This window comes from Strix uralensis, chromosome 10 (genome assembly GCF_047716275.1).
Source record: "Strix uralensis isolate ZFMK-TIS-50842 chromosome 10, bStrUra1, whole genome shotgun sequence".
In the NCBI taxonomy this organism is placed as follows: Eukaryota; Metazoa; Chordata; class Aves; order Strigiformes; family Strigidae; genus Strix; species Strix uralensis.
In genome coordinates, this window is record NC_133981.1 from 25,151,974 (window position 1) to 25,165,985 (window position 14,012).

Sequence of the window (14,012 nt, forward strand, 5' to 3'; positions counted from 1 at the left end):
GGCCCGGCTTGGAGACCCCCAGCGCGGAAAGGGGGGGGCAGCCCCTGAGCCCCGGGCACCTCGGGGTGGTGCCGTGGCAGCACAGGGCAGGGTAGGGGATGGGCCAGGACAGGCCCTTTGGTGGCCGATGGGCTCCCCCCGGGAGGATGGGCCTGGCGAGGGCTGGGCCGGGAAACCCCCTGGGGCCATCCTTGGCCCGCTGGGTGCTGAGGGGGGCTGAGGGCTGGATCCGCGGGGGATGGGGGGGTCGGGGGAGGCCCTGGGAGCGCCTGGCATGGGGGGGCCGGGCTTTGGATAGAGCCGGGGGCCGCTGGGAGGGATCCGGGGCGGGGTTCCCGCAGGCCGGGCCCGCTGTGAGTCACCCCCCAGCGCTGCCCCCATCTCCAGCCCTCCTCGCCCTGCATCAGCCTGGCGTCCCGTGACGTTGAAGCAGCACAGCTCGCCATTGGCGAATGGGCCGTGGAACAGCCAATGGCAGCGCTGGGGGGGCGGGGTCAGGGGCACAGTGAGAGCCGGCGCAGCCGGGTGACTGGCCGGTGGGGAGGGCCAGGCCCAGGGATCTGCCTGGAGTCTGATGACGTCAGGTGCAGTACGTGTCGCCATTGGCGGGCGCTCAGGTGCGGTAAAGCTGGTGCTGGGCTGTAAGCGCGCACTCCCGGGGAGCCCGCCCGGCTCTCGCGCCGTGGGGCGGGGGCACGGGGGTGTGTGGGGAGGAGGCAGGGACCCGCGGGGACAGAGGAGGGACAGGAGGGGCTGGGGAAGAGGGACGGGGAACGGGCACTTTGAGATGAAGAAGGGGACCAGCGTCAGGGCTGTGGTTGTGTGGGGGAGGGAGGGATGTGGGGGATGGGGGAGGGTGATGGGTGGGGCAGGGACGCAGTGGGAAGGGGCGAGAGGAGGGGAGCGAGGGCGAGTGCCTGGGTGGGCAGGTGAGGGGGAGCCCCTTGCCCACGGGGTGACACAGGAGGACAGGAAGGCTGGAGGGGGCACCCTGACCTGTGGCCACAAGTGCTGGGGGTATTTGGGTGGGAGCAAGGCCAGCCCCTGGCTGCATGGCCGCGGCGGCACCCTGACACCTGGGGCCGGGCGGGTGACCCAGTCCCTCTGGTCTACCCCCGGCGCAGGTGGATGCACCGGCTGGCTGCATCCACTGTCCTTGCTGGGAATGTCCTTTGCTGCCGCGTGTGCGCACAACACCCTGCGTGGCACAGACATCTTTGTCCCCTCGGTGCTGCTGCCCCCAGCACTGAACTGGGCAGGTTTGCCCCAGGGTGGCTGAATTTCCCACGAGGGAGGTGAAGCCCGTTCCCACAGCCAGGCGCGTGCCTGGGCTCCCCGTGTCCCCAAGCTGTGTGCTGTCCCTGAGCCTGTTTGTCATCATTCCTTTGTCCCAGGGACTTGGATCTGGTGCAGAGGTGCTGATGTGCTCCCAGAAGGGTGGAGGGGGGGATGATCCTCTCTTACCCTGCCACATCACTGCCCCAGCCTGCGTTGGCCTAGTCCTGCTGTTTCGTGGGGAGCCTGGTGCCCCAGGAATAGGGGCTGGGGCCAGGGACACCCTCTTGGTGTTGGGGGGCTGTCCTGGTGTTTCACCCTGAGATGAGGAGTGTGGACGTGCTCCTGCATTGCACCGGGGCTCTTCTGGTCTGTCCTGGGGTGGGCAGGAGTCACATGATGCCATGTGCTTATGGGCACTGGTCATGGCACACCAAGAGTTCCCACATGTGTGGGGGTGTTAATTAGTGGTTTATTATCAGGGAGATGTGGGGAGCCAGTGTGGCCCCAGGGTATCACAGGTGTGCTGTGTCTTGTGGTCTCAGTGCCTGCAGGAGAGGAAGAGGTGAGTGAGGCTGGACAAGGGCAGCAGCCCTGGCCAGGCGGGTCCCACGTGCCATGGCCTGGAGCTGATGGGGCTGGTGCAGCTGGGCGAGGAGGAGACCTCACCTGCGCCTGTAGTGGCAGATGGCCCCAGCAAGGACTGCAGCCATGGTCAGCAGCACTGTGATGGTGATGCCAACACTGAGAGCGACATTGGAGCTGCCTGGAGGAGAGAGAAGGGTTGCAGGAGGCCATGGCTGGAGCTCCCATCAGAGCCTGACCCACCATCCTCCAGGCACCTACATGAGGCCAGGGGCCTCTGCCCGCGCCTTGCACCCATCCCCATGGGTGGCACCTACCCCACGGGATGAGGAGACTGTGGGTGCCCAGGCTGCGGTGGCGCACGCGGCAGGCATAGCTGTGCCCGTCATGGAGGGCCACGGCCAGGGTGATGCGGAGCTGGTAGGTGAGGTCTGCGTTAGGCAGGATGGCACTGGTGTTGAGCGCTGGGCCCGGTGGCACCTCCTGGCCATCCTGCAGCCAAGCCACGCTGATGGGCCGTGGGTAGAAGCCGGTGACGCGGCAAATGAGCAGGAGCTGGTCTGGTCTGGGCGTGCGGGCAAAGACTGTGGCCACGGGCAGCTCTGGGAGGAGAGAGCTGAGGGGTGAGGGCAGCCCTGGTGGGGCACCGCTTGGCCCCAGTGTGTGTGGGGGGTTTGGGGTGGCCGTGCCAGGGTGGTCTCACCTTGTCTCTCCAGAGATGCCCTCCCATACTCGATGAATTTCTTCATGTGGTCAACACAGGTGACATTTAGAAGGTGCTGCGCAGTCTCAGAGAAGCCAGTGAAGGTGGTGAACTTCCTCTCAACTTGCATTGCCAGCTCGCTTTCCTGCTGCCTCTCCCAGAGGATGTTGTCCACATTGAAGCTGAGGAAGCTGTGGCTGTTGTAGGCGAGATGGTAGAATTTGGTATAGGAGCCATTGGGATACAAGTTGCAGCCGGTTGCGCACTGGAACACAAAGGGGTCTGGGGGGGACAATGGGCATCATGAGTGCAGGTCGAGCTGGAACCTGATATTGCATCCTGGCACCCACTTCTTTCAGCAGAACCCTTTCCCCCATCCCTCTGCACCCCAGGTCATTCTCCACAGTGAGAACTCAATTAGAGTTGAGACTGGCCAGTGTTGTGTTAGACAACAAGAAAGGTGTTTTTAAGTGTGTTAATAGTGAGAGGCGGTTTAAAGAAAACATTGGACTGATACTTGTTGAAGATGGTCACTTGACTAACAGGAAAGAAGAAAAAAGCAGAGGCATTCAATGCTCTTTTTGCCTCAGTCTTTAATAATACTGATAGACCTTGGGCTGCCCAGTCCTCTGAGTCAGAGGACCACGACTGTGGGAACACTGACTTTCCATTTGTGGACACTGAAATTGTAAGGCACCAGCTGTTTCATCCAAGTAACTGATTCATCCAAGCACTTGATTCATCCAAGTACTGAAGGAGCTGACGATGTTATGGCAGGACACCTCTTGATCAAAGATCTCTTGACCAAAGGTCTTGGGAGTCTGGAGAGGTCCCCACTGACTGCAAGCTAGCCAGCATTATTCCAATTTACAAACTACAGACCTGTTAGTCTGACCTCAGTACCTGGAGAAATTATGGAGAAGATCATACTGGGGGCTATTGAAAGGCATTTAAAGGACAATCCAATCATCAGGCACAGTCAACATGTGTTCACAAAGGGAAAGTCTTGTAACTAATTTCATATCCTCCTATGATAAGGTGAGGGGAAGGCAGTGGATGTAGTTTTCCTGGATTTTATAAGGCTTTTGATACTGTCCCTCACAGCGTCCTTCTGGACAAGTTGTCTGTGGGGTGAGCACGTTCATGGTGCACTGGGTGAAGAACTGGCTGAAAGGGAGGTCTCAAAGGGTTGTAGTGAATGGGGCTACATCTGGCTGGCGAATGGCCACCAGTGGTGTTCCTTAGGGCTCAGTCCTAGGGCCAGTGCTGCTCAATATTTTGATCAATGATCTGGGTGCAGGAGTTGAGTGCACCATTAGCAAGTTTGCTGATAATACCGAACTGAGAGGTGCTGTTGAGTCTGTTGAGGGACAAGAGGCCTTGCAGAGGGATCTGGATAGATTGGAGCATTGGGCAATCATCAGCGGCATGAAATGGCATTAACAAGAACAAATGCCAGATTCTGCATCTGGGACGGAGTAACAGTGGACACAAATACAGACTGGCAGGGGAGTGGCTGGAGAGCAGCCTTGCAGAGAGGGAACTGGGGGTGCTGGTCAGCAGCAGCTCAGTAGGAGCCAGCAGTGTGCCTTGGCAGCCAAGAGGGCAAACCGCATCCTGGGGTGCATCAAACAGAGTATAACCTCCCCGCCAAGAGAGGGGATTATCCCGCTCTATTCAGTGTTGGTGCGGCCTCACCTTGAGTGCTGTGTGCAGTGCTGGGCCCCACCGTTTAAGAAGGATGTGAAGGTCCTCAAATGCATCCAGAGGAGGGCAACAGAGCTGGTGAAGAGGCTGGAAGGCGTGTCCTATAAGGAGTGGCTGAGGACTCGGGGCTTGTCTAGTTAGGAGAAGAGGAGGCTGAGGGGCGACCTCAGCTTTTTGAGGAGGGGATGTGGAGAGGAAAGTGCTGATCTCTCCTTGGGATCCAGGGACAGGATGCCTGGGAATGGTTCAAAGCTGCATCAGGGGAGATTCAGACTTGACATTAGGAAACTTTTCTTTGCAGAGGTGGTCAATGCCCCAAGACTGTCAGTGTTTAAGAGGCATTTGGACAATGCCCTTAATAATTTGCTTTAAACTTTTGATCAGCCTAGAATTGGTCAGGCAGTGGACTAGATCATTCTTGTAGGTCCCTTCCAACTGAACTATTCTATTCTATTCTATTCTATTCTATTCTATTCTATTCTATTCTATTCTATTCTATTCTATTCTATTCTATTCTATTCTATTCTATTCTATTCTATTCTATTCTATTCTATTCTATTCTATTCTATTCTATTCTATTCTATTCTATATTCCCCCGTGTTACTGCTCTACTTTACACCAAGTGGAAACTCTGCAGGTGAGAAACCTGTCCTAAGCCCTGTAGCTCGTCATCCTTGGGCTGCCCCTGGTGGGATCTGTGGTGCCCAGAGAGCAATAGGGGGGCTGGTGTGAGGGCGTAAGTGGAGCTAGACAGCCCAAGGTTTGTGCTGAGGACCAGGATGGCCTTGTGTGACCTCTGCACAGGATAGGGTGGTTTGGGGGTCTTGCTGGTGCAAGATGAGGCCCATTCTATGCCCTTCTGACAGCCCCATTTTGGGAAAGTTGGTGGTGGTGGCTCTGAGCTCCTTCTCACAGCTTCCTGCCTTGGATGAGGAGGTGCTGAGCACCTGGTACTCACAGGGTATCTGGTACTGCTTGGCATCACCCAACAGGGACAGGATGAGGTTGTGCATGTAGATATTGAAGAGGTTTTTCAGGTTGTCCCACTCTGCTGCAGGCAGGGATGGGTAGACCCATGGGTAGAGGTACTGGATGTCCCGGGTGGGTTTGCGCAGTCTAGCAAAGACGATGTCCTCCAGGGTGGCCCAGCCCGAAGTGTCCACAAAGTTGGTGTTGTGGAAGACAAAGGTTTGGAAAATGTGGAGTTTACAAGAGCCTGTGGGGAGAGGGGGGAGAGGAAGCAGCATTGGGGTGCATGAGGATGAAGGCAGAGGTCAGGAGACTGCCAGCTCCGGTGCTGGTGGGTGGCCCCAGGAGGAAGGCTGGCTTGCAGTGTCCCTGGCAACAGGGCAAAATGGGGCAGACAGGCAGGGTGGGGGAAATCCCCAGTTTCACTCAGTTTGCAGTTTCCTTCCACACCCTCGCTGAGCCTCCCCCTACTTCTCCTCTAATTTCTTTTTTTTAGCCATCCACCTCCCCAGTGTGGCCTTCTGAGAGCTGTCACTTAGCTGTGTGGAAGGGATGGCAGAGGGGACCTCGGTGCTGGTTTGGGGTGATTCTTCCTCTGGTAAGGAGCACCCATGCTAGGACCTGGATCCACTGGAGACCTGCGCACAGTGCAGGGGCTGGGGAGGCTGGGAGGGAGGGGCATTTTAGGGGCTCCCAGGCGGTGCTCAAGACTGAACCCTAACAGGAGGCAGGAGACTCAGTTTGGTGCCGCAGCACTGAATGAGGCTTCAGTAGTAAGCAGGGCAGAGTGAAGCCCGTTTTGGAGCAGTGGGTGCTTCCTTGGCCAGGGCACAGCGAGCGCCTGCCCGCAGAATGGGAAACAGGCTGGGAATGCAGGTGAAGGCTTATTGTAGCTGCAGGAGGAACCTTCGAGCGTTGCTTCACAGGGGAGAATGCAGAGGATCCAGGGACCCTTTGGTTACAAGAGAAATGATCCTGCAGGCTGAGGGCAGTGCCAGGACCTGCTCAAAGGGTTGGAGCCCAGTGCAGGGCTGTTGTATCATGAGGGGCTGAGAACCCCTGCTGCCTGTAGGCTCCCTGCAGGAGGAAGACATCTTTGAGGACACCACAGCACCCCAGGTCTGGCTGAGGGACCCCTTGACTGCTCAGGTGTCTAAATCCCAGTGCCAGTGGTGCTCCCAGCACCAGGGGCAGGGAACCCTGAGCAAGTGGGCACGGGGGCACCTTTGAGTGCTACGAGGTGGGGGTTGGCCCTTTGGTGATGGGGACAATGGTCTGTCTGTGCCCACCCCTTGCCACCTCTGTGGGGTCCCACAATGCAGGGATGGGAGCAGGTGGGGGTGAGCCAGGGCTCTCACTTACCCTCTGGATCTGCCCACATTCCAGGAAGCAGGAGGAGAAGGAAGAAGAGGACGCAGCATGCGGGCTGCATGGTACCAGCGGCAAGTGTGCAGGAGAAAGAGTAGCAGGAGAAGGAAGTGGCCACATGAGCTGTGACCGCGCACTTCTCCCAAGGGCTACTCTGCCTGTGCAGCTCTGCCAGTGACAGTGTCATGAGGCAGCCCTGGTAGCCAATGAGGCCTGTGCTGAGGTTTTGGGGAGGGCATGGCTAGGTGTGTTCCCTAGCGGGAAGCGGTATGGGTGGTGGAGGGTTGGGCTGGGGCTCTCTGGCCAGCAGCTGTGAGTGCCAGGGGAATTTGGGTGGGTGTGAAGTCATCCCTCCTGGATGCAGGGGGCATCCCTCCTGGCTGCAGCAGCACCTTGACACCCAAGGAGATGTAGGCTGAGCCTGGCCCATGGTGGCCTTCACCTCCTCCCATGGTAACCCCCAGGGGTTTACTCCGTAGTCCTCTAGTAGAGAGTATTGGGTTTATGTGGCAGGGTTTTGGTAGCAGTGGGCCTGCAGGTGTGGCTTCTGTAAGGAGATGCCAGAAGCTGCCCCCATGTCCAACAGAGCCAGTTCCAGCCAACTCCAAGACAGACTTGCCACTGGCCAAGGCTGAGCCAATCAGCGATGTTGGTAGTGACTCTGTGCTAACATACTGAAGAAGGGGTAAAAACTGATGCACAATAGCATCTGGGAGAGAGAAGTGAGAATACATGAGAGAGACAACTGAGACACCAAAGTCAGTGAAGGAGGAGATGGTCCAGGCACCAGAGCAGAGATGGTGCCTGTGCAGCCCATGGTGAAGACCACGGTGAGGCAGACTGTCCCCCTGCAGCCACGGAGGACCACAGTGGGGCAGATATCCACCTTCAGCCCATTGAGGACCCCACATTGGAGCAGGTGGATGAACCTGAAGGACGCTGTGACCCCATGGAGAGCCCGCACTGGAGCAGGCTCCTGGCAGGACCTGTGATGGCATGGAGAGAAGCCCATGCTGGAGCAGGACTTGTGACCCTGTGGGGGACCTGTGCTGGAGCACCCTGTGGGACAGACCCATGCTGGAGCAGTTTGTGAACTGTCTCCTATGGGTGGGACCCCACACTGAGGCAGAGTAAGGAGGAAGGAGCGACAGAGACAATATAAAATAAACTGATGGCAATTCCCATTCCCCATCCTGCTGTGCCACTTTGGAAAAGGAGGTAGAGAAGTCAAGAGTGAAGTTGAGCCTGGGAGGAAGGGGCAGGGAGGGAAGGTGTTTTTAGATGTGTTCTTATCCTACTTATGTGTTATTAACCTACTGTAGTTTTGATTGGCAATAAATTAAACCAGTTTCTCCAAGATGAGTCTCTTTTGCCTGTGACGGTAATTGCTGAGTGATCCCCCTGTCCTTATCTTGACCCACAAGCCTTTTGTCATATTTTCTCCCCATTGTCCAGTTGAGGAGAGGGAGTGATAGAGTGGCTTGGTGGGCACCTGGTGGCTAGCCAAGGTCAACCCACCACACTACCCTTCTTAGGGGCATGTTGCTCAAAGACTGAGTCCCCCAGAGCCTCAGCATGGCTCTTTCATGGCTGTCAGGCATATTGGGAAGGTGACTGTCCCCCACCCCTCCAGCTTTTGCAGGGGCAGGAGTCAGGCATGAAGGCACAAGTCAGGAGTGGAGGAGATCCCGACCCAAACCCATCCTGGATGGAGAGTGAGGTCACCGCTGGAGCTGGAGTGGCTTTGCACCTGCTCAAAATGCCTCCCTGCATCAGGGGATTGGAGATGTCACTTGGGTCCTCCCTTCCCCTTCTCTCCCCAACGATACAGCTCAAAACCCTCCATCTCTCCCTGGTTTGTGGCCTGCTCCATCCTCCATCACACTCAGTGGCCCCACACCGGTCTGGCCCCAGGTCGTCACTGCCCTGCTGCCAGGGACAGACACTTGCCATGGAGATGCCAAGAAGTGGGAGAAGTTGGTGGAGGAATTGCTTCTCCTGACATGCCAGGGGAGGTCAGACAGTATCCAGGAAAAGGGAGAATCTTCCTGGTTGCAATGTGGGGTCTCTGCAGCACGCTAGGGGGTTTCCTGGGGGGACCATGTGAGGGGGAAGGAGGGTGAGAGCCACAGGAGCCACGTGCTGTTGAGAAATTTTGTAGCTGTTTAATGCAGTGGTTTTCCAGAGTAAACACCTTGTCAGTGCTGATGGGTCAGGGATGGGACATGAGATGAGCAGGGAGGAAAGCTGGTGGTGGGGGAGCTTGTTGCTGGGCAGACAGCCAGGGCTCAAATGAAGAATTCCTGGGTCTCCTATATGGCCTTATCACCTTTCCTGGAAGGGGGGGCGCCGTGAACTGCGCTCAGGGCTGGGGAGTTCATCCCTGCAGAGCTGCTTCTGCTGCAACCCCTGGCCCTATCCATATGCCCAGAAACCTAAGAGCAGATGCTGGGAGGGAGACCTCACCTGTGCTTCCACCGCCAAACCCATGCAGCAGAGGCTGTGGCCACAAGGAGCAGCACTGCGATGGTGATGCCGATGGTTGGAGCTGTGCTGCGGTTTTCTGGGACAGGAAGAGAATAGGGTGTCTGTGTGAGTGTGGCAGCACCAGGCAAGAGCTGCCCCTTGCAGGGCCAGTGGCTACTACCTGCACCCCATCCCCATCCCCATGGGTGGCACCTACCCCACGGGATGAGGAGACTGCGGGTGCCCAGGCTGCGGTGGCGCACGCGGCAGGCATAGCTGTGCCCGTCATGGAGGGCCACGGCCAGGGTGATGCGGAGCTGGTAGGTGAGGTCTGCGTTGGGCAGGATGGCACTGGTGTTGAGCGCTGGGCCCAGTGGCACCTCCTGGCCATCCTGCAGCCAAGCCACGCTGATGGGCCGTGGGTAGAAGCCGGTGACGCGGCAAATGAGCAGGAGCTGGTCTGGTCTGGGCGTGCGGGCAAAGACTGTGGCCACGGGCAGCTCTGGGGGGCGAGAGCCAAGGGGTGAGGGGAGCACCTGTGGGGCACCGCTTGGCCCCAGTGTGTGTGGGGGGTTTGGGGTGGCCGTGCCAGGGTCAGGGTGGTCTCACCTTGTCTCTCCAGGTCAGCCCTCCCGTACCTGCACAGGGTGAGGATGTAGGTCTGGCAGGAGATGGAGAGGAGGTGCACCAGGAGCCCTGTGACGGCTTTCATGCTGGTGAGGGACTGGCTGGCTAGCTCTGCTAGCAGGGATGGCTGCTGTGGCTCCCAGCGCTGCCTCTCCACCTCGAAAGTTATTAAGTCTCTGCCACCCTCCCCGACATCCATGAAGCCCAAGCTTGTCCTATTGGGATGCAGCACACAGCCTGCACGGGTCTGGATCACCAATGGATCTACCAAGGGCAGAACCAGTGGAGAGGCCCCATGAGTATGTGGAACAAGGGTGGCCTGAGGCAGGATGTGGCTGGAGGCACATGCAGGAGTGCTGCGGGCAGTGGGGTGCAACGGGGACCAGGGCATGGGGCCATGCTTCAGGAAGCCCTGGGTCCTCCTGCAAGCCCTCAGTCCCCTTGGAAGGTCAGAGTGTATTCGGGGCCAGTTAGTGCAGGGTAGTTGCTCAAACAGAATGTTGTCCCCCAAAATATTTGCCCCCAACTTTCTCTTTCCCTGATCTGTGCTGTGTGGGTCCTGCATCTCTGGTAAATCTGGTGGCAGGTCCCCAGTGTGCAGAGGGGTTCCCCTGTGCCAGATGGCAAGAGCCCTGAGGGGTGTTTTTGGTGCACTGTCCTCCTTCCTTCTGCTAGCCATGTGCCCCGACAGTCACAGCATTTCCCATTACCTTTTCAGGAGTTGCTGCACCCTATGAGACCCCATAAATGCCACCTCGGTGGGGAGGATGGCACAGTCAGAACCCGGGGAAAGGGCCTGGGGATCTGGGTGGGGTCATCCCCATACTCACAGTCCCGTTGTGCTTGCCAGACCACAGTGTGTATGTATCGGACCATATTGCGCAGAAAGGGTTTCACCTGGCCCTTGATCTTCTCCATGTCACCCTCGGCTGTGGCCTGGAGAGCCCAGGGCCAGTGGAAGTGCGTGCTCCAGTTGTCAGGATCCAGTGTAAAGATGGGCACGTCCCCCAGGAGAGCCACCACGAACACCTCAGCAGAGCTGCTGTTGGTGAAGAAGCTGGTCTGGAGAAACTGGAGAACCTGTGGCTCTGCTGGGAAAGAGGATGGGGCTGGGAAGGGCTGCCGGAAAGAGGAGATGAGTGGGGGGGACTGGAGGGAAAACAGGTGATTCAGACTAGATATAAGGAAGAAATTTCTTATTATGAGAGTGGTGAAACACTGGAACTGATTGCCCAGATTAGTGGTAGATGGCCCCTCTATGGAAACATTCAAGGTCAGGCTGGACGGGGCTCTGAGTAACCTGATCTAGTTGAAGATGTCCCTGCTCATTGCAGGGAGGGTTGGACTGGATGAGCTTTGAAGGTCCCTTCCAACCTGAATTATTTTATGATTCTGATTCTATGCTCTTCAGCCTGCTCAGGGTTGCTTTCCTGTCTGAACTTCCTCTGCCTCTGCTGCTTTTTTTCCTTCTCTGTTTTATTTTCAAAGAGGCGTTTCTCTCCTTTACAGGATTTCAGGCACCTTGTCCCCTCCCCTCTCCACCTCCCTCCTGCCCAGTGACTGCTGTCTGACTGTGTGGAGCGAAGTGGATGGTGGGGGGCACGTCAATGCTCATCTGGGGCAATGCTTCCCCCAGAAGAAGCAGCCATGCCAGGACCTGTATCTGCCATAGACCTGCACATATGGAGAATGGAGGAGGGGAAAAGGCATTTCGTCCAGGTCTGGGGGCTCCTGGACATCAGGAGCTAAAGGAGACTGAACACTGACAGGGGCAGGAGAGTAGCCCAGCCCAGAGATCAATCCAGTGTTCTCATGTCAGCTGCTGCACTCCCCGGAAACGTGAGGTCTCACAGGGTTGTGGTGAAACGCTCTATGTGACGGCAGCGCCCGAAACACCCTCTCACAGGTGCAGCTCCCCAACGAATGATGTGCTGCTGTAAGGGGCCCACAGCACCATGTGGGGCAGAGACCCCCCTGACACCCACGGGCAGGATGAAGGCACCTTTGGGGGAACCCCAATGCCCCAGGCCTGGCTGGGGACCCCTGGCCTCACTTCAGCTTAGGTGCCTGAGCCTCTGTGCTGGAGCTGGTGGGACATGAAGCCCCGAGCTGGAGGCAGGAACAGAGAGGGTGAGCAGGAACAGGGCACCTTTGGGTGCTGTGTGGTGGAGGGGGTGGCCCTTTGGTGATGGGGATCATCCCCCCATGCAGGGGACAGTGGCCTGGCCGTGCCTCCCCCGAGGAACCTGTAGGGCTCTCTGACAGGGGGGTGAGTGTGGTTGGGATGAGCCAGGGCTCCCACTTACCCTCTGGGTCTGCCCACATCCCAGGGAGGAGGAGGGGAAGAAAGAGGATGAGGCGGTCAGGGGGCTGCATGGTGCATGCGGCAAGGCTGAAGCAGCAGCAGCAGTGATGGCGGGAGGAGGAGGAACCCGTGGAGTCCCATGCTTCGACCCAGCCCAGGAGTCACAGCGGTAGCTCTCTGCCAATGGGACTGGTGCGAATGTGCTGGGGAGGGGCCCAGAAGTCCCGAGCTGGGGGCTGGGTATGTGTAGGAGGAAGGAAAGCTGAAATCAGGTCTTGAGCATGAAGTGCTGTGACAGGCTGGGGAGAGCCTGTCCAGGAGGAGAGGGCAAGGAAAGGGAGGCCCAGGAAGTGGCACTAGGAGAAAATGGGTGCTCAAGGACCCAAGTTGGATCCCCCTGACTCCCCCTCCCCACTGATGGTACCTTGCCCCTATCTCTGTTCTTGTGGAGAATTTTCAGCTCTGATGGATGTGACAATGACTTCTGGGTTTCAGTCCTGACTGGAGAAAGATGGCCTCTGTCCTCTCAGACTCCACACAGGAAGAAGTGCTGCTTTGGGTCCCCCTTGGCACCTCCAGCTCAGGCTCCTCCTGCACTGCCTGCCTAACCCTGGGGATGGGGCTCCCCAGGGAAGAAGTGACGAGCAGTTCCCAGCTTGCCCACTGCTGTGGTAACAGTGCTGGGGAGCTCCAACTCTCCCCTAAACACCCCCAGGAGAGGGCCTGAGGCTCCTCCCCACCATCTTTGATGGGGAACCCCATCCCCTTCCCCTAGTGCCCCTGGGCATGGGAACAGGAATGGTGGAAGCTCTGTCCCTATTGTCACCAGTGTCCAGTGCTGGAAGGACAATGGGGTGACCAGAGCTGGCCTCACCCCCACAATGTCACCAGCTCCTCCCTGGCTGTCCCCTGGGGCCTTCACTCACCCTGCAGTTTCTCTTCCCCTTTGCTGGGAGTGACCACGTTGGGGGCTAAGGCAGAACTGAAACCACAGCTGAGGGGAAGTTTGAGGGGGCGCACCCTGGTAACCTCCAAAAACCGAACCCCTGCCTTTCTGTAGAGCTGTCCCACAGAGAAGTAGGGACCCTGCGGTCGCCTGGTGGGCCCAGAAATGGCACCAACCCTCCCACTTCCCTGGCAGCTCACCTTGGCATTACCCAGGGGATGTCTGACCATGTCACCACCATGTCCACATCCCTCCTGGCAGGGCCACCAGCACTGGAATCAGAGGAGAGTGTTTGGCTGTTAGGATGGCAAAGTACAGCCATGGGGCAGCCAGTGAGGGAAGGGGCAGGGGGGATTTTGTCCACACAGTCCTATGAGGTGACCATTTGTCCTCACAGTCCTCCCTACGGTGACTGTTGGTCACTTCTTGCTGATGAGCCATTAGCAGGCCTCTGGCTTGTGCAGATGCATGTGCGGTCACTGGTGGCTCATGGGCAGGTGCAGGCACCTGGCTTTGCAGGTGCTCATGATGTGTTCAGCCCCCTCTGAATTTTCTCCAGATGTCTCCCACTGTTGCAGTGGACCGGAAGTTCTGCTTTAGCTTTTCCTCGTCTCTATTGAATGTACTTGTCCTCAAGTTTTTGTTGTTTTTTTGCACTTTCTTACATGATGTAGCAGAGATCACAACTTCTTACTCCTTGATATTTTCACTTCCTTTGGCCAGCAAATGACCAAAGTGGTCAGGAGGCTGTTTGTCCACACAGACCATTGGTACTCACAGTCCCATCAGGTGACCGTTGGTCCTCACAGTCCCCTAAAGTGACCATTGGTCTTCAGAGTTACCCCCTTGGTTACCATTGGTCCCCACAGTTCCCTCAGGTAGCATTGGTTCTTAGAGTCCTCTCAGGTGACCACTCTTTGTGTCCACCCCCCAGGTGACTAGGAGTTTGCAGTTCCACCTCACGTGACCATTGGTCCCCACAGACCCCCCCTCAGGTGAGAGCTGTAACCCTGCCCAGCTCAGAACCACACCTGGGTGAGTTGGGGTGGGGTGGGCAGGTC

At 57.7% G+C, this 14,012-nt stretch overlaps 1 protein-coding gene across 1 annotated transcript; it reads right to left on the reverse strand.

Moving 5' to 3' along the window:
- Positions 1-1,727: 1,727 nt before the first annotated feature.
- On the reverse strand, positions 1,728-12,142 carry LOC141947997 (antigen-presenting glycoprotein CD1d-like). Its single transcript, XM_074879863.1, has 10 exons — positions 12,007-12,142; positions 10,531-10,791; positions 9,683-9,711; positions 9,291-9,575; positions 9,074-9,170; positions 5,229-5,486; positions 2,564-2,845; positions 2,178-2,462; positions 1,945-2,041; positions 1,728-1,823 (listed from the first exon to the last, which is right to left on the reverse strand). The coding sequence occupies exons 1-10, from the start codon at positions 12,074-12,076 to the stop codon at positions 1,817-1,819; spliced, it is 1,671 nt and encodes a 556-aa protein (XP_074735964.1). The 5' UTR covers positions 12,077-12,142; the 3' UTR covers positions 1,728-1,816.
- Between the last annotated feature and the right edge of the window lie 1,870 nt (positions 12,143-14,012).

What these genes read in the sequence shown, in the direction of transcription:
- LOC141947997 (XM_074879863.1), bottom strand. Translation starts at nt 12,076, where the DNA reads ATGCAGCCCCCTGACCGCCTCATCCTCTTTCTTCCCCTCCTCCTCCCT. An exon ending in GATGTGGGCAGACCCAGAGG is followed by an intron (nt 10,792 to 12,006) that starts GTAAGTGGGAGC and finishes CCTCTTTCCCAG; the next exon opens with CAGAGCCACAGGTTCTCCAG. An exon ending in CAGTCTCCTCATCCCGTGGG is followed by an intron (nt 2,042 to 2,177) that starts GTAGGTGCCACC and finishes TCTCTCCTCCAG; the next exon opens with GCAGCTCCAATGTCGCTCTC.